The sequence below is a fragment of the Microchirus variegatus genome (assembly GCF_963457635.1).
Source record: "Microchirus variegatus genome assembly, chromosome: 16".
Taxonomy (NCBI): Eukaryota; Metazoa; Chordata; class Actinopteri; order Pleuronectiformes; family Soleidae; genus Microchirus; species Microchirus variegatus.
In genome coordinates this window covers 823199-844812 of record NC_139817.1, presented here as the reverse complement: position 1 = coordinate 844812, position 21614 = coordinate 823199, and the positions used below count along the sequence as shown (strand labels likewise).

The 21614-nt window shown below is 40.3% G+C and overlaps 2 protein-coding genes across 4 annotated transcripts; one reads left to right on the top strand and one right to left on the bottom strand.

Moving 5' to 3' along the window:
* Nucleotides 1-500: 500 nt before the first annotated feature.
* Nucleotides 501-11368, bottom strand: nup107 (nucleoporin 107). The gene is made up of 26 exons (XM_083903038.1): nt 11311-11368; nt 10232-10314; nt 10026-10118; nt 9803-9897; nt 9277-9412; nt 9073-9176; nt 8870-8985; nt 7970-8018; nt 7812-7883; nt 7622-7710; nt 6670-6745; nt 6468-6581; nt 6276-6366; nt 6097-6176; nt 5456-5515; nt 5201-5346; nt 5052-5100; nt 4888-4957; nt 4675-4790; nt 3378-3567; nt 3145-3251; nt 2176-2278; nt 1907-2070; nt 1577-1816; nt 782-949; nt 501-661 (listed from the first exon to the last, which is right to left on the bottom strand). The coding sequence occupies exons 1-26, from the start codon at nt 11316-11318 to the stop codon at nt 554-556; spliced, it is 2727 nt and encodes a 908-aa protein (XP_083759164.1). The 5' UTR covers nt 11319-11368; the 3' UTR covers nt 501-553.
* A 458-nt stretch (nt 11369-11826) lies between these two features.
* mdm2 (MDM2 proto-oncogene) lies at nt 11827-20811 on the top strand. Of its 3 annotated transcripts, none has more exons than XM_083903274.1 (13): nt 11827-11965; nt 13991-14044; nt 15449-15516; nt 15647-15721; nt 16127-16260; nt 16375-16424; nt 16685-16743; nt 16944-17046; nt 17125-17321; nt 17403-17540; nt 17659-17733; nt 18244-18433; nt 18567-20811. In XM_083903274.1, exons 3-13 carry the CDS (start codon nt 15463-15465, stop codon nt 19031-19033), a joined length of 1542 nt encoding a protein of 513 aa, XP_083759400.1. In that variant the 5' UTR covers nt 11827-11965; nt 13991-14044; nt 15449-15462; the 3' UTR covers nt 19034-20811. The 3 variants fall into 3 exon arrangements, 2 of the variants coding, with proteins under 2 accessions (XP_083759400.1, XP_083759401.1); XM_083903275.1 differs by having other exon boundaries at nt 11942-11965; nt 13997-14044; XR_014593033.1 differs by lacking the exon at nt 11827-11965 and having other exon boundaries at nt 13913-14044; nt 18567-19319; nt 19567-20811.
* Nucleotides 20812-21614: the final 803 nt, after the last annotated feature.

Here is a 21614-nt window from a genome sequence, read left to right as displayed (position 1 = left end):
TGTATGTAATAAATACTGTATATAATATAATAATATAATAAATACTGTATATAATTGCATTTGTTTGTATTATTTGCTATCAACTGTTATATTTGAATCAGATAAAAGTCAATAATATCAAAATATATGATGTGTAAAAAACAAACCTGATCCAGAGAATATTGTCACCGGTGAAGATGGACCTAAACACTGGCAGCCGTTTTGTAAATAAACAAGTTTTTGTAAAAAAATAAATACATAAATAAATTTATGTTTATGTAAATACACAAACACAGATTTTTTTCAAGTTAAAATATATAAAATTGAGGGAATTAAAAACAGTGACAAAATAAACAATGACAAAAATTCTACCGACTGCACTTTTAAGGGTATATAATATATATTTTTTATATATATATGGATTCACATCTGTTGATTAAATTCAGCCGTGATTCAAATAAAATCAGCTCTGGTTTCAGTTCAAGAAACAGGTTTTTATTTATCAAAAAGACATGAGAGAATTCAAAATGACACGTGTGTGTGTGTGTGTGTGTGTGTGTGTGTGTGTGTGAGGTCACGGCTGCAGCTCGTAGCCCAGCGGGTCGAGACCTCGGTCCAACAGAGCGAGTGACGACTCTCTCAGTTTGAGCAGGAACCTCCTGAGTTCGTCTTTAGAGAAAACCTGCGTTTGTTTAAACGAGACGAAAACAAACGATCAAATCTACGACATCGCGGTCGCTCGTCGATGACGTCATCGTAGTGTGTGTGTGTGTGTGTGTGTTAGAGTGTGTGTGTGTGTGACCTGGTAGAGGCGGTGTTGGTCAGACGAGATGATGTCGGCGAGCCGCAGCGCCTCCTGGTGTCTGGACGAGTTCTGCAGCACGCTGAGCAGCAGGAAGCTGAGGCGAGGCAGACACAGGGAACGCAGCGCTGCCATCTGGTGGCTGCGCTCGGAATCCTGCTCGGAATCCTGGGGGAAAAAAAACCAGACGAGATTGAGAGGTTTCAGAAAAGTTTTCGGAGACATCGCAAAAGTTAAATATTTTTTTCTAGTTTTCTGTTTAAAGCAATTTTTTTCTTCCTTTCTTTCTGTCACGATTCACCTGAGGCTAACGCTAAGCTAACGGACTTCAGTGTAGGGCTGAAAACATAATCACGATTTATATACAAATATCGCGATTAAACTGTCGGATAGTGAAAGAAAGAGTTTAAGAAAACGTCGTAATAAACTTTTCTTTGTCTTTTAGTAAATTACGCATAACATTAGTTCGATTTAATGATGTCGCGATCCATGTCGTTATTTTGCGTATTTTTAAGTATTTTTAGGTCAGTTTGAACGCGTCGCTAATTCCTCAAACATTTCGGTAAAAACGTCGTTAATTCCTCAAACATTTCGGTAAAAACGTTGTTAATTCCTCAAACATTTCGGTAAAAACGTCGTTAATTCCTCAAACATTTCGGTAAAAACGTCGTTAATTCCTCAAACATTTTGGTAAAAATGCGTTAATCGCTCAAACATTTTGGTAAAAACGTCGTTAGCGTCGTCCTCAAACATTTCGGTAAAAACGTCGTTAGCGTTAGCATTAGCGTATCAAACCTGTCTGTTGTCGACCATCCAGCCTCCGTCCACGAACAGCAGCACGTTGTAGATTCTCTCTTTCACGTCTTCGGTCAGGACGTCCAGGCGACTTGACCACGCCCCCAGAGACACCTGGTATTCCTTCTCTCTCATCTCATTGGCCACCCTCTCCGTGAACTTGGCCTCGGGGGCGGGCGCAGGCTTCTGGGGGGCGGAGCTACTGTGGCTGAACCAGTCGGTGAACGCCGCATGAGCTTCCTGTGTGTGTGTGAAAAGGTTGATTTTAAACATGTGAACATGAGAACCCTGTGATGGTCTGTGATTGGCTGCTGCAGCGTGAGAACACACCAGGTAAGCTCTGATGCACAGGTGTTCTCTGATGGCGTTCTCGTCCTCGGCGGGAACAGGTACCGTGTTCTGACCGACGCCCGCCCACTGAGAACAAACCTCCTTCATGGAATCTTCTGGAACTTTAGAGAAAACCGCCTTCGCCGCGTCGTGTTTCTGTAAAGCTGCGAGAAAAACAAAACAAAAACACGCCAGAAATGAACAAACTGTTCTAAAATAATATGATTTTAAAAATGAAGAAGAAAAAAAAAAAAAACAGAGAAAAATACCCAGAAACTTCCTCATGATGGCGTTCGACTGCTTCAGGGCCTCGGCGCGGTGGGCGGGGTCAAAGAGCAGCCAGTCGATGATGTCAATCTTCCTCTGGTCGTCCTGTTAAAACACATCGTCGCTGTGACTCCGCCCACAACACACAACAACGTTTACCTGCGCTAACGACGTTTCAGGAGCAGAATAATCGGTGCATCTACTGCCCCCTCTGGCCCTCTAGAGAAATTGTTGTGTTTATCATTGTTGTGTAGATAAATTGCTGTGTTTATCGTTGTGTAGATAAATGTGCTTCATGTTGTTGTGTAGATAAATTGTTGTTTATCATTGTTGTGCAGATAAATTGTTGTTTATCATTGTTGTGTAGATAAAATTGTTGTGTAGGTAAATTGTTGTTTTTATCGTTGTTGTGTAGATAAATTGTTGTTTATCATTGTTGTGTAGATAAATTGTTGTACAGATAAATGTGTTTCATGTAGTTGTGTAGATAAATTGTTGTTTATCATTGTTGTGTAGATAAAATAGTTGTTTATCATTGTTGTGTAGATAAAATAGTTGTTTATCATTGTTGTGTAAAATTGTTGTGTTTAATGTTGTGTAGATAAATTGTTGCTTTTATCGTTGTTGTGTAGATAAATTGTTGTTTATCATTGCTGTGTAGATAAATTGTTGTTTTTATCGTTGTGGTGTAGATAAATTGTTGTTTATCATTGTTGTGTAGATAAATGTGTTTCATGTTGTTGTGTAAATATATTGTTGTGTAGATAAGATTGTTGTGTAGATAAATGTGCTTCATGTTGTTGTATAGATAAATTGTTGTGTTTAATGTTGTGTAGATAAATTGTTGTGTTTATCTTTGTTGTGTAGATAAATTGTTGTCTTCATCGCTGTTGTGTAGATAAATGTGATTATCGTTGTGTAGATGAATAGTTGCGTCTATCTTTGTTGTGTAGATAAATAGTTGTGTTTACCGCCGTTGTCGCCGTCTCCAGTGTTTGGTTGTGATGAGTGAACTCAGGGTCGTCTCGCTCTCTCACCGTCTCCACCACCAGCTTTGTTATCATAGCCACATCCAGACCTACACACACACACACACACACACACACACACACACTTAAGTTCACCTGCACTGACACCACCATCATCATCACCGTGTGTGTGTGTGTGTGTGTGTGTGTGTGTGTTGGGGGGGCGGGGCTCTTACCGGCCTTCGTGGCGAGCTGCAGGCAGTGTGGGCGGAGCTCGGTCTGAGTGACCGTCTCCAGGAAGACGGCGTACTGAGACGTGGACACGTCAGACGGCAACTGACCAACGTAACTGGCAACAAGGTCCGTCTGCTGATCCCGGACCAGCAGAGACACGTAGGACTTTAGGACGTCCACACACACGTCCTCCTGAGACAGAAAGACAGAGGACAGAGGAGAGAGACAGACAGACAGAGGAGAGAGAGAGCGACAGACAGAGGAGAGAGAGAGACAGACAGACAGACAGACAGAGGAGAGAGACAGACAGACAGAGGAGAGAGAGAGCGACAGACAGAGGAGAGAGACAGACAGACAGAGGAGAGAGAGAGAGCGACAGACAGAGGAGAGAGACAGACAGACAGAGGAGAGAGACAGACAGACAGAGGAGAGAGAGCGACAGACAGAGGAGAGAGACAGACAGAGGAGAGAGAGAGCGACAGACAGAGGAGAGAGACAGACAGAGGAGAGAGAGAGACAGACAGAGGACAGAGGAGACGTCAGTGTCCCAAAACATCTGATCTCATCTTTACAGTGAACTTATTTCTATCCTCATATTTGTCCTTAATCCTAATCTTAGTTTCATCCTCATATTTTCCTGCTTTTATAACATAATCTTAATCCTATATAATGTAATCTGAATACTTCATCTTAATACTCATCCTAATCTTAACTTCATCCACATCCTGTATATCTAATCTGTCTAATCTGAAGCCTGTTCTTAGTTTAATACTCATCTTTATAAGATTAGGATTCAGATTAGATTATAAAAATGACTATTACTCATCTTGTTCATTGTCTTTTATAATCTAATCCTAATTAAATCTTTATCATAGCTTTTTTTCTTCTTCAAATAATCCAATCTTAATTTGATCACAATCTTTATTTTTTATATTCTAATCTTAATCGTTCCCATTATAAAGTAATCTGAATCATAATCTCATCTTTATCCTCACTTATTATAACCTAATCTAAATACTGGAATGAACATAACCCTCATCTTTATCATAGTATTTTTATAATCTAATTATAATCCCAATCACAATATTTTGTTTTCATAATATAATCTTAATTCTTATATTCATCTGCGGCATAATCAACCTTAATTTAATCTCATCTTCGTCCTTATCTTTAAGAGTCAAATTGTGACCTGTACCTTAATAAATCCTTATGTTTTATGATCTAATCTTAATCCTAATCTCTCTCTCACACACACACACACACACACACACACACACACACACACACACACACACTTACCTTCAGAGCCAAACCCAAAGATCTGAAAAACAGAACCAGGTGAGTCATGAAGCGCAGCAGGTGAGAGGGGAGGGGCTTAGAGGCCTTCAGCCAATCACAGAACTCCTCCATCAGACCTGAGACAGAGATCAAGGGTCAGAGGTCAGATGATGATGTCGACGTGTTGAATAAAGAAATAAAAAACTTGACGTAAAGAAGAGTTTGTTTTTTTACCGTCAAGGTCGCCAAGAACTATGAACTTCTGGATGACGTGGTAATGTTCTCTGGTCTCCTCCAACACTCTCTGCACACGCACACGCACACACACACACACACATGTACGTCAGTCACGTGACTGTCACACGGTCACGTGACTGCGCTGTCGTTTCGTTTCTCACCTTAGATTCTGACGCCTGAAGCTCCTCAAACACTTTCTCCATCGTCCAACTGAAGACGACAGAGAAGGTCGTTAGCGTCCACCTCGACAACATACAGGCCTAGTGACTTAACCTGTGTGTGTGTGTGTGTGTGTGTGTGTCTGTCGTACTTGGCCTCCAGGTATTCTCTGGGCAGCGTCTCCACCTCCTGGTGCGTCATCCCCGACGACATCAGATCCTTCTCCACCAGAGAGTCGACCATGACCCTGAAGTACGCCCACACACTGTCCTCCCACGACTCACACACTGCCAGCAGCTGTGACGCACACACGCACACACACACACACACACACAGACACACACACAAGTGTAAGTCTACAGACTGACCCTCAGACTGACGATGGCGCCGTTTCTTCTTCACTCACCGGTTTGATGTTTCCACTCAGGCTGGCGTAGATCGCTCTCTCGTATCTGTTCAGCTGCTCCTGGAAAACAAACACAACATCTCTGTTTGTGTGTTTGTTTACTTTAAATCATCACATAAACAGAAACGGCGTCCAAAAGTACTTTACACACAAAAGAACGAGATTATCCTGCTTTTATTTTGTTAAAAACAAACGTCGGGCTTCAGATTTGAGCAGAAATAAAATTCTTGGAAACATAATCTGCTCTGTGAGGTTGTGATTATCGTCTATGTTGGATTATTCCGTTTTCCTTTGATTATACAATCCAATCCAACTTTATTTATAAAGCACTTAAAACAACAACAATAAAAATACTGTAGAAAAGATAAAAACCAACGTCTCGTACTGGGTCGAAAACCAAAGAGGAAAAATGGGGTTTAAGATGCGTTTTAAAAGTGGACAGTGAAGGGGCGTGTCTAACAGTGAGGAGGCGTGTCTAGTAGTGAGGGGGCGTGTCTAACATGCTGCGGCAGATTGTTCCACAAGTCGGGGCAAGACCATTTAAGGATTTAAAAACAAATACAAGAATTCTAAATGATTCTGTGACCTGTAAAGCTCTAAAGTTGATGATATGATAATGATGATGATGATGATGAGTGTACCTCCTCAGCCATTCTCCAGCAGCAGGCCTTCCAGATGCCTCTCTGGGGGTTTCCCTCCACGGGCTGCAGCTCTACACTGCCTGCAGACAGAGGTCAGAGGTCAAGGGATGAAGAAACACAAGAAGAAGAAGAAGAGTCAACATATATTATAACAGGTGATAAAACTCTATGAGGTGAACCTGAGTTCATGTTGGGATCATGGTACAGTTTCCATCCCTCCAGAGTGGCTGCTCTCCAGGCCTGACCACAGCGTTTACACAGTCTCTGAGCCTGAACACACACACACACACACACACACACACACGTTCATAAGAACACACACACACACACCTCAATTTAGGCGTAATGTCCCTTTAAAAGCTCTTAAATACCTCCTCGGTCATTCCTGCTCTGATCAGCGTGAACAGATTCTTCAGCAGCCGAGCGTCGTCCTCTCTGTCCAGGTCAGCCAGGGGGCGCTGCTGCCGCAGAGGAGCATCTGGGTCCTACACACACACACACACACACACAATGTATGTTTTAATTAAGACGAGAGGTGAAGTGTGTGTGTGTCGTCATGGAAACAGGCCTCACCAGTTCAGTGACCAGAGGGACAGTGAAGGCAGCGCCGCTCTTCCTCCTCATCTTCAGAGCATGGAGTGTGTTCTCCCTGAAACACACACATTTAACTGTGTAACACACACACACACACACACACACACACACATTCTTGTACTTGCTGCATACTGAGGACCAGCATTTCCACTTTATAAATCAACACAATTACATCTACTTCATGAATGACATCTATAAAGAACTACTGGTTGCAGTACCATAAAAATGTCTGCAGGTGGAGCCCCAGAGCAAAAAGGGCTGGAAAACTTTTTCGATTTTATTTTATTTTTTTAATTTTTGGTCCAACATTTTACAAAAAAACGTCATACTATACTATGTCGACCAAAATTTGAAATAAAAACTTGACCCAAAATAAAAATAAAAAATTTCACCCAAAATTAAAAAAAAAATTGACCCAAAATTTAAACAAAAATGTTGACCCAAATTTTGAAAAAAAATTGAAAAAAAATTGACCCAAAATTTTTGGTTCAAAATTTGAAAAAAAAAAAATGTTGTCCAAAATTTGAAAAAAAAAAATGTTGTCCAAAATTTGAAAAAAAAAATTGGGTCCAAAACTAAAAAAAAAAAATTTGGTCCAAAATTTGAAAGAAAAAATTTGGTCCAAAATTTGAAAAAAAAAATGTGGTCCAAAATTTGAAAAAAAAATTTGGTCCAAAATTTGAAAAAAAAAATTATGGTCCAAAATTTGAGAAAAAGTAACATGTTATAGCAACCTAAGGAAGTGATTTCAATGAAAACAAAGTGAGGACCGGCCAAAATGTCCTCACTCCGTAAAAATGACCTCACTTTGTTGGTTTAAAACCCTCACTGGTCCTCAGTATGCCGCAAGTACAAGTACAAGAACACACACACACACACACACACACACACACACACACACACACAGAGAGTTGTGTACGTGTGAACTCACCAGCACACGTTCTTGGCGTAATATTCGATGTTGTCGGAGAAATCGGCGATCTGATCCTTGGCGATGCACTCCAGCCAATCGACGACCAGCTGTGACACAGTTAAAACACCATTATTGGTCCGTCAGGAAATAGAAAAAACAGCAGAAAATGTGTGTGTTAAGTGTGTGTGTGTTGCAGTGTTGTCGTCACCTGACTCTGTCGGATGACGGCGTCGCGCTGAAAAAGCTGCTCCACCACGACCTTCTCGCTCTCGCTGGGAACCTAAAAACACAACAACCTACTTGTTTATTCTGCCCTCAAGTGGTCAAGAAGTGTATGTTAGCGTTAGTGTCGGTGCTGTCACTCACAGTCAAGTCTGCCATGATGTCATCTTCCAACGCCAACTGGACGCGGTCCCTGCACAAATAATAATAATAATAATGTTGTTTGAACCGTGCCGTGAATTGTGTCATTTGGAATCGCGTTGTTTGAATCATGTCGTTGGAATCGTGAATCGTTTTGTTGGAATCGTGAATCGTGAAGTGTCGTTTGTATCGAGAAGAGTGGTGTTGGAATCGTGAAAAGTGTCTTTTGAATCGTGAAAAGTGTCGTTTGAATCGTGAAAAGTGTCGCTTGAATCGTGAAAAGTGTCGCGTGAATCGTGTCTTTGGAATCGTGAATCGTGTCTTTGGAATCGTGAATCGTGTCTTTGGAATCGTGAATCGTGTCGTTTGAATCGTGAAAAGTGTCGCTTGAATCGTGAAAAGTGTCGCGTGAATCGTGTCTTTGGAATCGTGAATCGTGTCGTTGGAATCGTGAATCGTGTCTTTGGAATCGTGAATCGTGTCGTTTGAATCGTGAAAAGTGTCGTTTGTATCGTGAAAAGTGTTGTTGGAATCGTGAAAAGTGTCGTTTGAATCGTGAATCGTGTCTTTGGAATCGTGAAAAGTGTCGTTTGAATCGTGAATCGTGTCTTTGGAATCGTGAAAAGTGTCGTTTGAATCGTGAAAAGTGTCGCTTGAATCGTGAAAAGTGTCGTTTGTATCGTGAAAAGTGTCATTGGAATCGTGAAAAGTGTCGTTTGAATTGTGAATCGTGAAAATTGTCATTTGAATCGTGAAATGTGTCGTTTGAATCGTGTCGTTTGAATCGTGAAAAGTGTTGTTTGAAAATACTGACACAAATCTAATTCCATAAAATTTGTCGTGAGAAAATTTGAGATTTTCATTTCACGCCCGACACACACACACACACATGCAGACAGTGACCTGTAGAGGGAGGTGATGAGTCTCCAGGTGTTGTTCTCCTGCTGCAGCAGCCAGCGAACGCCTGCTGTTTTACTGTTCTGACCGGCTCTGAGGACCAGTGACTGCAGCACGTCCACCTGACGGACAGCAGATTAACACACTCACACTGATGCTCTCACGGATTAAATTAAGATTTAAAAAAATAAATATAAAAATAATCTAACCTTATCCTGACACAGAGCCTGAAAATCCTCCAGCAGATCAAACACCGCAGACGACGAATGCGTCAGGAAAGACGCCAGGAACTCTGGGAAAAGACTGGCGGCCGCTGACGAGACGAGGAAAACAAACACACACCACAGCGTTAAAAAAACAAACCAGATGCGTGATGTAAAGAGGACGAGGGGAGGTGCGTTTGTTTGGCTCACCAGCTTCTCCAGGATCGTCCTCCTTCAGCAGAGCCGAGCTCAGGTTGGTGATGTCGTCGGTGAAGAAGCTGGTGTTTTCCACGCCGGACACGGGAGACACGTACAGGCTGTTCGTCCAGTCACTGTCGTCCAGATTCTACACACACACACACACACACAGAAAGATGCTCAATATATGTATAATATATCTATATATATAAATGGTGACATCGGACATGGTCTCAGATATGGAAGAGAGAATCTGTGGTGACTTTTCCTGGTTTTAAAGGCTGTTGCACATTAATAATCATCATATTTACATTTTTAAAAAGCCACTTATTTCATTTTAAGGCTATAATTACAAAGTTGTTGCTGCATTTTCACTTTTTACCTGTATTTTACTACGAAATTAAAGTTTTAATAGTTGGTCAAATTCTATAAAAAAAAACAAAGAGGAAATAAGATAGTAAAGTAAAGTAAAAAAATTAAAAAATTAAATTATCACATGACCAACAGAAATGTGTGTGTGTGTGTGTGTGTGTCTTACCAAACTGCTGAGTGCATTCCTGGGTGTGTGCGTGTATCGAGGTGTTCGACCTCCTGGAGCCAAAATGGCGGAAACGTCAGGAACTCTGGGAGTGACTGAGACGAGACGATATTTCAATCATTAAAAACAGTTTCTGTCATTTTTCAGCTTCTTGAATGTGAATATTGTGTGTGTGTGTGTGTGTGTGTGTGTGTGTGTGTGTGTGTGTGTGTGTGTGTCGTACCAGCCTGTCTGAACAGCGATGCAGGAGTGGCCCTCAGCTGAGAGCGAGCTGGTGTTACCATAGGAACAGGACTGCCGCTGCCCGGTGACAGGACTGAGAGCAGCGCGGTCAAGGAAAAACGCTGACATTTTAAAACACACATGAATGATGACGCAGCATTTCTAACAGCGCTCTAACACATCGGTGACTCAACGGGAAAAAGATACAGGCCACGGTCCTCCTCCTCCTGCGAGCGGCGACCGTCACCTCGTCATCTCGAACCACAGGGGACGGCAGCTCACTGTGACCCCTGACCCCACGACGACAACAACAAACATCTCATTTATAGACGGCACAGGTCTCCGATACAGGTGACACAAAATGTGCGTCACTGGTGTGAAAGTGTGCGTTCGTTTCGTGTGGTAAAAATGCAATAAATGTCGATTTTGCTGTACTTTCCAAACTAAACTTGTTAATTCATCACAGAGATGTTTAAAAACACACTTTCTGATTTGGGAAAAAAACAAATAAAGGGAATTTTTTTCTGTATTTTCCACACCTCGGCCACATTCAAACACACTTCTGTTCAAAACCCAAGCCTCTAACTTTGCTAAATCTTGACTAATTTATCACAGAGAGATCACAGATCCTTTAAAACACAGTTTCTGATTTGTGTAACCCTTTTTATATTTGTAAAAATCAAATAAAGTAAGATTTCACTCCATTACCCACATATATTGTTCTTTTTTATGGTGTATGCATTTTAATATTTTTAAATAAATACACACTCACACATTCAATTACATATAATACTGAAAAACATCACTACTAACATAACGTTACGAAATTAATTCATACTTTTAGCTTCTTGCATATACAGCTGAACGAATTACATTTTAATAAACAACAACTAAATGATAAGTTTGATAAAATGTGTTATACTTTTCAAATGTATTAGACTGTATATGGCATCTGTAGTTTACTATAAACTGTGTGTTTACACATTTTAATACATGTTTAAGCTTTATTTCTTTAAAAACGTGACTATTTACGGCGTGGATCTGCATCTTCATAAACTGGGTGAATGTCAACATTAGCCTGCTAGCATCTGCTTTGACTATGAACGGGAGCGTTAGCCGTGTTAGCAACGTTAGCTCCGGCTAGCGGAGCGGAGTGGACTGACCCGGCACGGAACAGCCAGTTTATACAGTCAGACCAAATGCGGAAGTGCGGTAAGATTATAGCACTAACAACGCAGCTGCGTAAAGGCTTATTTGAGTTTTAGATATAAAAATGTAAACTGTACCAGTCCATGTTTGTGGGCTGTCAATTCCCGCTTCACGAGGTTCAACAGCCGCTTTTCTTCTTCGTGTGTTTTGCCCACTTTTCCCTTCTTCTTCTTCTTTTGAATTTCGGGGCAAACCCCTGGCGCCTACTGACGCATTGCTTCCCCCTACAGTGCGGCGTTGGATTAGCAGTCATTATATATCATCAAATATCAAATTAAAAACAGTTTCAATAATATACATTCATATAAATATTACCAACGCATAATGTTATAAATTGATTAAAAAAAAATAAAATAACGTATTGTCATCACACTATTGATGCAGATACTAAAAAAATGTGTTTTTGACGCTTTATAAACACGTATCATGAAATATGATTCATTATTCATGTGTTTTTTGTACATTTGAATGTGTTTTTGCAGCCATTTATATTTAAAAAATAGCATGTTTACAGTGTAATGCTCATGTTTGGCCAGTAGGGGCGCTACGCAAACTCGTCGCCACAGCGTCATCTCAACCGTGGAACCAATCAAGCGAAATTTGGAAGCAAAATTTGGAAGTTGGAAGTTACCCTAACCCCAACCCTAACCGTGACCCTAACCAGTGGATATAAACCCCGCTGTTTGGTGTTGTTATTGTTATTTTTTTGTGCAAGAGCAACAGGAAACGTGCGTAAGTAACATTTGAACTTAACTGAGCAGCAGCGCTCGTTACGTTAGAAGGTGGTTAGCAACATGGCTAACAGGCCGCAAAGCCTCGGGCTTTCCCGAGAAGAACCCGGACTGAGACGCAGCAACACGGACGCCGTTTGTTTGGGCTATATTTATCCAGTCACATTAGTATATATATATATTTAATATATATGTATGTATATATATGTATATGTATATACATATATATATATATGTGTATTATTTTTACTTTATCTTTGTTTTTAGGATGCTATGTTTGCTAACTCGTAGTTGTTGTGCTATAACAACTTCCATGTTTTGATTCACAAAATGTGAAATATTCAGTGTTTATTCATAAGAGTTGTGTTTTGTGTATTGTGCAGCAGAATTTTGGGTTTAATCTGCTGCGTAAACATAAATGTGTGTTGTTTAAACGATGCTGTGGAGGATATAACTGAACGAGCCTCTGTCTCTGTCTGTGGGCGTGTGTTAGCGGAGCGGGACAAGTCCAGACATATTTCACTGAGTGTGTGAGTGACACAGACACACACAGACAGACAGACAGACAGACCGTTAACAGACGGTTTAAAAGGACAAATGTGTTCAGACACATTCACATTTAAAGGCCAAACGGAGCCGAGCATTGCTAATCTGTCCGGACTTATCCCGGGAAAGATTTAATGTCCGAGCTTATCCTGGAAAACGTGGATGTTGTGGTCTGGAAAGTCTATATCCATGGATGCAACTGATTATTATTTTATATTAATTTTATTATTCTGTCAGTTATTCTCAAAATGCTCAAGTAGGGAAGCACAGGCATGCTCTGTTAACTTTTAAAGCAAACTTTACTTATTACATATTAATACCAGTATATATATGTTTATATACTATGTAATATTTGTAATGTTGCCTCTCTTGTGTGTTATTGTTTTACGCCACTGACAAAGGCACGTTTCTATTTTATGTTAATTTAATGGACAATAAACAAGTCTATATTATGCAAAATTTCAACAAATTTCAATCATTTTTTTATAGATTCATAAATCAATTTAATTCCAAAAAACAATTTTTTTCCCCTCATATAAGTGTATTTAGATTAGTGAACACTTATTCACCATTAACCAGGTGCTTACTAACATATAAGTAGCATTCTAACCCTTTATTAGTAATCATTAAGCACGTATTAACGCCGTATTCTACCTCTATTATGACATGAATTGAGATTTTTCCTGCATAAGGAGTTAATGTGCTTAATATTTAATAATAAAGGGCTAGTATGCCACTGCTATGCATGTTAGTAAGCACCTAGTTCATGGTGAATGTGTTCCCTAATATAAAGTGGTTTTTGTGGTCGTGTTTTCACTTTTTACACAGAGAAAAACAAAATAAACCAACGTGGAGCTAAAGCCCGATCTGATTATGATCTGATAATGATCCAATTTCATATATTTGATAAGTTAAAAGCTACTAATGACTAGAATTTCATCACACAAGCGAGGCTTTATGTAATTGATTAATAATAATAGTTAATTTCTTGCAGTCAAATCCATTTGCTGCCAAATTAGAACAATTGTTATTATATGTTATTATTTAAAAAAAATATATATTATTAACATTATTATTAAAAAATATTACTTTATATAAAAAAAATACAGTTGAAATGGACGTTGACACAAATCTAATAGAAAATAGTGTCATTTTTTTCATTTGTTGCCAGTTTAAACCCAGGTTACCATGGAAACCAGGCTGCAGTGGTTAAAGTTAGCCTGGTCAGTGGTCAGTGGTCATGTAAAAGTGCTGTGTCACAGTTAGACTAGTCTCGGCATGTATGACATGTATGATTGAATCAGCTGGTACAGTCACAGCTGCTGACTCAGAGTGTGTGTGTGTGTGAGACTCAGTTTAAGACCAGGACTCTCAGACTCTGGTCTAGTCCTGACATGTTTCAGCTGCTCTATAATAAGAGTGTGTGTCGCTCTGCTCTGTTTCACTCTGACTGCACTTTATCTGCGTTTACTTTGCACAGGATGAGTTTCTGCTGCTGCTGCTGCTGACACGTTCTCTCCGCTTATATACGAAGGTAAGACTTTGATTTCCTTTAAATATCTGTGTGGTTTATTTATTCACGCCTGACAGCTGCTCACCAGCACAACAACACATATTAACAATACTGTCAATAAAAGAGCCTAAAAGTAGTTTTAGCTCTTTATTTGATCAAGAAAATGCATTTTTTGGGGGCTAAAATGTTGACAAAATTGTCACGTTTACCAGTTTTATCATCACTGTTCAAAGAAATGTTTGATTAAACGCTCATTAGAATATTAACTCTGGGCTGAGACGATGATTTGATTCATCAGTTAATCATCGAATATTAAGTGGTTTGAGTTTCTGTGATTTTTCAGCTTCTTAAATGTGAATATTTTCTAGTTTCTGAGATTTTTCGTGCTGTTTTCAGCGTGAATGCCTATAATCAACACAGTGTGTGTGTGTGTGTGTGTGTGTGTGTGTGTGTGTGTGTGTGTGTGTGTGTGTGTCAGTACAGTCTGTTCTCAGTGGAAAAGATGATAAATAGATGTTGTTAAGTTCACTGAATGGTCATGTGGACACAGAGCTGAAAGCCAGAGGATTGGTTTCAATCTGAACGTTTTGAGTAAAGAATTTGGATTAAATGTATGTGTTTTTAGCAGAAAAGTTCATTGTCTATATTTCTAAAGTGTACAATCAGCTGATCGTATAAATTGTTATCTCTAATTAGCCCAGAATGAGCTTTTAATATTCAAATCAGCAGCAGGCCACAGGATTAAGGACCGTCGTGTTTTTACTGTAGCCCGTAAGGGACAAAACTAAATATACTTTAGAGTTTAGTTGTTAACGACACAGGAGAAGAGTCAAGTCAGGGATATTCAACTGTAACGTGAAATTAATTGTGAGTTAATTGAATAATAATCTGACTTGTTTAAAGTGTCAGAGGTGAGTTAGAGCGAGTTCTGCTGCTGAGTCACTAAATTCTGATTCACTCATGTTGCAGATTATATAATCTGTGTCTCTCTAATCTGGTGCATCATTAAAATAAAAACATTCTTGTTTCTTAAGTGGACGTAATCAATCTATGTAATATTTATTTAAATCAGCTCATGAAACACTTTCCACATGATGTTGACGATAAACCTGTCTGTGCTTTTTTTTAAATGTTTTCCTTTTGTGTGTTTGTTTGTATCTGGTCATGTGATCGTTGTTTGTTGTTCATCTCCTTATATGATGACATCACTGGATATTTACCATTATAAACTATATTTATTAACTATTTGCTGCCTGGAGAACGTTAAGGCCAATTTTCCTTCACGTTCCTTTTGCTGTACTTGTATGTATATATATATATGTGTGTGTGTGTGTGTGTGTGTGTGTGTGTGTGTGTGTGTGTGTGAAACATAAATAAAATAAAATGAGTTATTGATAAACCATGTACTTACTTGTCTGTGTGCAGGAATAATCAGCACCATGATGTCGGCCGAGGAGGAGCTCATCACAGACGCTGCTGACGAAAACAAACTGGTGAGTTTACTGTTTACTGACTGTTTAACCACTGTTTACTAACTGTTAACTGACTGTTTACTGTTTACTAACTGTTTACTAACTGTTTACTGTGCGACTTGACATTAAACTGTGTTTTCTGTGTTTTCAGGTGAGACCAAAGCTTGAGTTTCAGTCTCTTCTAAAATTAGCAGGAGCCACGAAAGATGTTTTCACCATGAAGGAGGTAACGACACGTCTGTGTGTGTGTGTGTGTGTGTGTGTGTGTGTGTGTGTGTGTGTGTGTGTGTGTGTGTGTGTGTGTGTGTGTGTGTGTGTGTGTGTGTGTGTGTGTGTGTGTGTGTGTGTGTGTGTGTGCTTGAGTGTGTGAGTGTGTGAGTGAGTGTGTGTGTGTGCTTGAGTGTGTGAGTGTGTGTGTGTGTGTGTGTGTAATAAATTAAATAAGTTTTAACTTGATTTCCTAACGTAGGGAACACAAATCCATCTACAGCACAGAAACAAAGATAAATAAATTAACATTAATGTCACAAATATGGCTGTTATTTAGTCTATTGTTGTGTGTGTGCGTGTGTGTGCGTGTGTGTGCGTGTGTGTGCGTGTGTGTGTTACTCACTGCTGTGTTTTAATCCAGGTGATGTTCTACCTGGGTCAGTACATCATCCAGAAGCAACTGTACGACCACAAGCAGCAGCACATCGTCCACTGCTCCCAGGATGCACTGGGGCGGCTGCTGGGCGTCGACAGCTTCTCTGTCAAAGAGCCACGGTGAGTCACGTGGTCAGAGTGAGGCGTTAAACATCATAAAATATATATATTTTTAAAAAAGAATAGTGCAATATAATGAAAGTGTGGAACGTTGAATTGTGTTTTGTTTGTCAGGGCTTTGTTTGCAATGATCACAAAGAATCTGGAGACTGTGAAGAGCCGAGGTAAGAAAAAGACGACGTTAACGAGCGTAACCACCACAAAAATCTGTTATTTTTACACCTCAGTAAACACAACATTAACTGTGAGCACTGCAGAGTTTTTAAATGGTTTAGAAACAGCAAGTTGGTGCTTTTTGAAGAAGAAGAAACAGTTAACTTCCTCCATAAATACATGAGTGATGTGTCTAACGTGTCTGTAAACAAACCTTTTCTTTCCCTGTGTGTGTGTGTGTGTGTGTGTGTGTGTGTGTGTGTGTGTGCAGAGTCGCCCCCTAGTGTGAATGAAGAGCACAGCAGCAGTCAGACAGACCGAGGGACAGAGGTGAGCTCAGGGTTTGTTTTTACGTCGTCTAGACGTAGAGAAAACGCAACTTTACAGAACTTTAGAATCAGGGAAAGTAAAAATCACACTTTTTAAAAGGGGGTTTGGTTCAAATGGAATTAAATAAAGGTTGTTGTTGTTTTGTTTTTAAGTTATAAACTATATTTTAAAAAGACTAAAATATAAGACTGTGTTTTCAGGAGGTGGAGTCAGAAAGTCGCTCTTCATCACCAGACAGAAGGAGGCGGAGACAGAGGAGGAGACCCAGGAGGAGGAGGAGGAGCTGCAGGAGCAGTGACCCCGGTCAGTGACCCCGCCCCCTCTCGCCTCATCAGAAAACTGTTGTGTCGTCGCTAAACCCCGCCCTCTGTCTCTCCACAGGCCCCTCCCACAGCTTAGAGGACAACGAAGAGGAGAAAGACTCTGAGGAGGAGGAGGAGGAGGACGGGAGGAAGAGGAGGAGGTCCGACAGCTACTCCCTGACCTTTGACGAGAGTCTGTCCTGGTGTGTGATTGGAGGCTTGGTAAGTGGGCGGGACCGACACAGCAGCAGCCAATCATCGGACTCGCACAGCACCGTGAGTCTCACACACACACACAGTCGTCGTATTGGTTTTTTTTGTTGTTGTTTTTTTTTTTTTACACTGACTGTGTTTCAGTCGGCGAGGTCAGAGGTCGCGGTCGCGGTCACGGCGCCGGACTCGGACAGCGACAACTTCAGCGTGGAGTTCGAAGTGGAGTCGGTGGATTCCGACGACTACAACGAAGACGACGCCTCCGTGTCGGCTGACGACCAGGTAAACGACGACAAACGACAACAACGACAACAAGCGTCAATACACGACGGATCGATGCACAACGGTTAAAAATCCCTTTGTTTTAAAGTCGTACCTGTGTGTGTTTGTCGGCGCTCAGGTGTACGAAGTCACCATCTACGAGGACGAGAACGACGAGGACGACTTCGACGAGGACACGGAGATCACCGAAGCCGTGAGTCGACGCGCAAACGCACGGAAAACACACACAACACAACGCTATTGACCGTTAGCATCGTTAGACGGAGTCACAGAGTCCTGGGATTTTGCCGACGCGTCTCGACCGATGGCGATAAATGTACGACGTACTTTTCTCTGCGTCCAACTCTTAACGTAATATTGCCCCATACTCGCGTCACAGGAGACTAAACAAATAAACGTACAAAGTTATACCTGTAGAGGGCGCTAGCACAGAAGTCAAGGAGGTAGCAGCTTTATGTATATATACACATATATCTATATATACATAGGTATATATAGATATATATATATATATAATTCCAATTCCGATATCGCTACAATAACATCCTACATCACAAATGAAAACTGCTCTCCGTGTGTTTTTTAATCGCTTTTTAAGTCGCTGGAAAAGCTGGAAAATTGACCTTGAAAGTGCTTGAATTTGACCTTGCTGTGTGTGTGTGTGTGTGTGTGTGTGTGTGTGTGTGTGTGTGTGTGTTTCCAGGATTACTGGCAGTGTGTAGAGTGTGAGGAGTTTAACCCTCCTCTCCCCAGACACTGCCGCTTCTGCTGGACGGTGCATGAGGGCTGGCTGCCCGACGACGACTCGGACCACGTCCCTGACTCCTCCCCCTCCTGCCCTAAAGCCCTGCCCACAAAGCCAAGCAGCCAATCAGGTGCCAAAGAAACAACAGGTGCTTTAAAAAAAAAAAAAAAAAAAATCCTCTGGAGTTCTCTGACGTGCCACCTGTTTAAAACACTGCCCCCATGTGGCAGCAGAGTGTATTACAGTCTCTTGATTATTGATTCATTTTTTGTCTCGTGAAGGTTCCGACGTGGAGGAAAATGACGGCGTCGACGTCCCGGACGGGAAAAGAGCGAAAACTCCCCTTCCTGCGTCGCAGTGTCTGTCCGACTCCACCCCTTCTGCTCCCGACTCCGCCTGCTCGGCGCCCAGCTCCCATGATCTCCTCTGCTCCTCCCAGCCTTCGTCCTCCTCCTTCGACTCGCAGGAGCTTCTCCAGTCGTCGTCGTCGTCGTCTTCTTCCCTCGCCGCCCCCGCCGTCGTCCCCGAGCTGGAGCGCAGCTCGTCGGCAGAGTGGCGTCTGCCCGAGTCGTGTCTGGACCCGTGTCTCATCTGTCAGTCCAGGCCTAAGAACGGCTGCATCGTCCACGGACGCACGGGACACCTCATGTCCTGCTACGTCTGCGCCAGGAAGCTGAAGAAGAGGAACAAGCTGTGTCCGGTCTGCAGGCTGCCCATCCAGTCTGTGGTCCTCACCTACCTCAGCTGAGACTCTGTCCTCTGTGTCCTCACCTACCTCAGCTGAGACGCTGTCCCCCCCCCCGTCTGTCCTCACATTTAGATTTGTAGGGTTTTTTTTTCCACTTCAGGCACTTAGTGACACAAAAATGAGCAACAGATTAAACAGATTTTTAAGTGTTTGTATGAAGTTCTGACAAAGAGTCAGTCATCATCTATAATAAAATCTACGCCAAATTAAGTCTACGACGTCTTTAAGAACGCGCTCACGTCTTTATCTTCACTGTTAAAGAGGCTTTAACAATAGGGAAACTGAAGTTTGTAAACCACTCACTCTCCCACACCAAAGCCCATAGAGAAAACCAGTGATGCTGGTCCTCTGCTGCCTCGTGTGGTCACTTTGTGTCACTAAAGTCAACCCAAACGAAGGATTTTTAAAAGCCGAATTCACTAAAATCAGACGTAAGTTAGTGATGGAGGCAGCTGTGGATCAACAACTCCTGTGAACTCCTGTGATGTTAAAATCACTGGTTTACTCTATGGACTTTGGTGTGGGAGAGTGAGTGGTTTACAAAAGTCTGTCTAACAGTGAAGATAAAGACGTTAAAATGTTCTAAAATCAGTATTTCATACAACCACACTCTAAAATAAAACTAACCTATCCCTTTAAATGTAGCCTCTTGGTCATATATGATGGTAAAGAACATATATGATCACATGTCAATCAATAAAACGCCTGCTTACGCCTCATTTGGCCGTTATTGATCAAATTATCGAGAAATTCACAGATGTTTGTGAGTTTCTTCCATCAGCTTCTCGCAGCAGGTGGCGCTCTTCTATTTATTTAATGCTGTGGTCGACGTTGTTGCGTAAATTACACTAGAGAAATAGACAAAACCTCAGTTTATTATTGTCATTAAGTTCCTTAAATGGAAAAAAAAAAACATGAAAAACGGCTTTAAAAAAACACTTTTGTTTTAAAAATCACTTAAAAACCCAAAGAAATTCCATTTACGAGCGATTTCTTTTGAAATAATTCCTCATTAATCTCATCATTTGCTGTGATCTCGTACAAACTGGACGTTCAGTGACTTTCAGTGAATTTAAGTGGTGAATAAAACAATAACTGATATTATAGAGTGACTATATTTGGATTTATCAAACTTTAACTCAAACATTAGTCATTTAATAGTTTGATTTTGTTTTATCATTTATGACAGGATTAATAGTCTGCTTTGTAAAGTCTGTTCCTTCAAACCGGGCAATATTTTATTTCACTGGTCTATAATTGAATAAATCGGAGAAAATCTACAGATTATTGACAGAGTAAACAGATTACTGTCACAGCATCTTATTTTTTATTATTATTATTCAAAATATCAACAAGTCACTTTTTTTTCTCTGAAAAAATCAAATATATAAAAGTATAAAAACGGACCAATGAAATAAATGTGTACTCTTTCTTTTAATCTGAAAGCTCTATAATCTCATAATCCCACTGAAAGTTTCTTGGAAAGAAAGAAAACATGAAAGTTTGATCTTTAGAGATTTCGTTATTTTTACTCGCGACTTCGTCCGCGAACGTTTCCACGTCTTTATTATTTTTCTGTAAGAAAGAAAAATGTGTTTCTTTCCAGGAAACTTTGTGAAGAATTGCTTTGATGTGGCTCCGCCTCCGCGTGTATGATAACAAAAATACATCCTATAATATTTATTTGTTTATTTAAGATGCTTGGACGTTTATTTACTGACCGACACTTTTCTATCAGCTCTTTAAATAAGAAAATAAATCTACGAGTGACGTGTTTGATTTCCTGTGTGTCAATAAAGTTGAACGTGTTTTATCACCAGACTCTCGTTTCTTTGACTCAGTATCGCCTCCTGCTGGTCACTGAGTGTAACTGACGCTGCCGTGTGCTTTTATTTTGACATTTTTTTAATACATATTTTAGTAAATAAGTGAGAATTCTGTTGCTAGCATTTTGTTACGCATGATAGAAAGAAAACTTTACCAACAATTAATTCAACAATTCTGACCTCTATATATCGTAAAAAGTCTTACATTTTCCAATCCAATGGGTCATTAATTATTTAATTTATTGCACTATTTCCTTTACATACATTCGTACACTTTATGTTGAATATTTTTTATATACTTTTTTTGTACCATATTTTGCTTCTGTGTCAAAACAATCTCCCCCTGAGAATAAATATAATATTTTTATTTCCGTCTTAAAATAAAAGCTGAAGAATGTTCTCTTGTTTTTAAGAAAAATGAGCTATTTTTAAATAAAATCACAAAGATCATAATTCAGTCCTCCAATTTAAACAAATCTAATATATTAAATAGTGTTAAGTTGTGTTTTAAGCAAAGTACATATTTATGGATTGTTTTTATAATCTTTAATCTTTAAAATGACCAGATTAATGTCACAAATGCGACACTAGTGAGGATTTAAAATAAATGAACGTTCCGTCTGGCTAGCTCGCTCTGCTAGTTAGCTTAGCTGCTAGTTTCCCTGCCGTCTTTTAGCTAACTTCCTGTTTGTTGCTACTGCTTTAGCAACGATTATATGACGTCATTTACAGCACTTTTTAAACCCCCTTTTCCG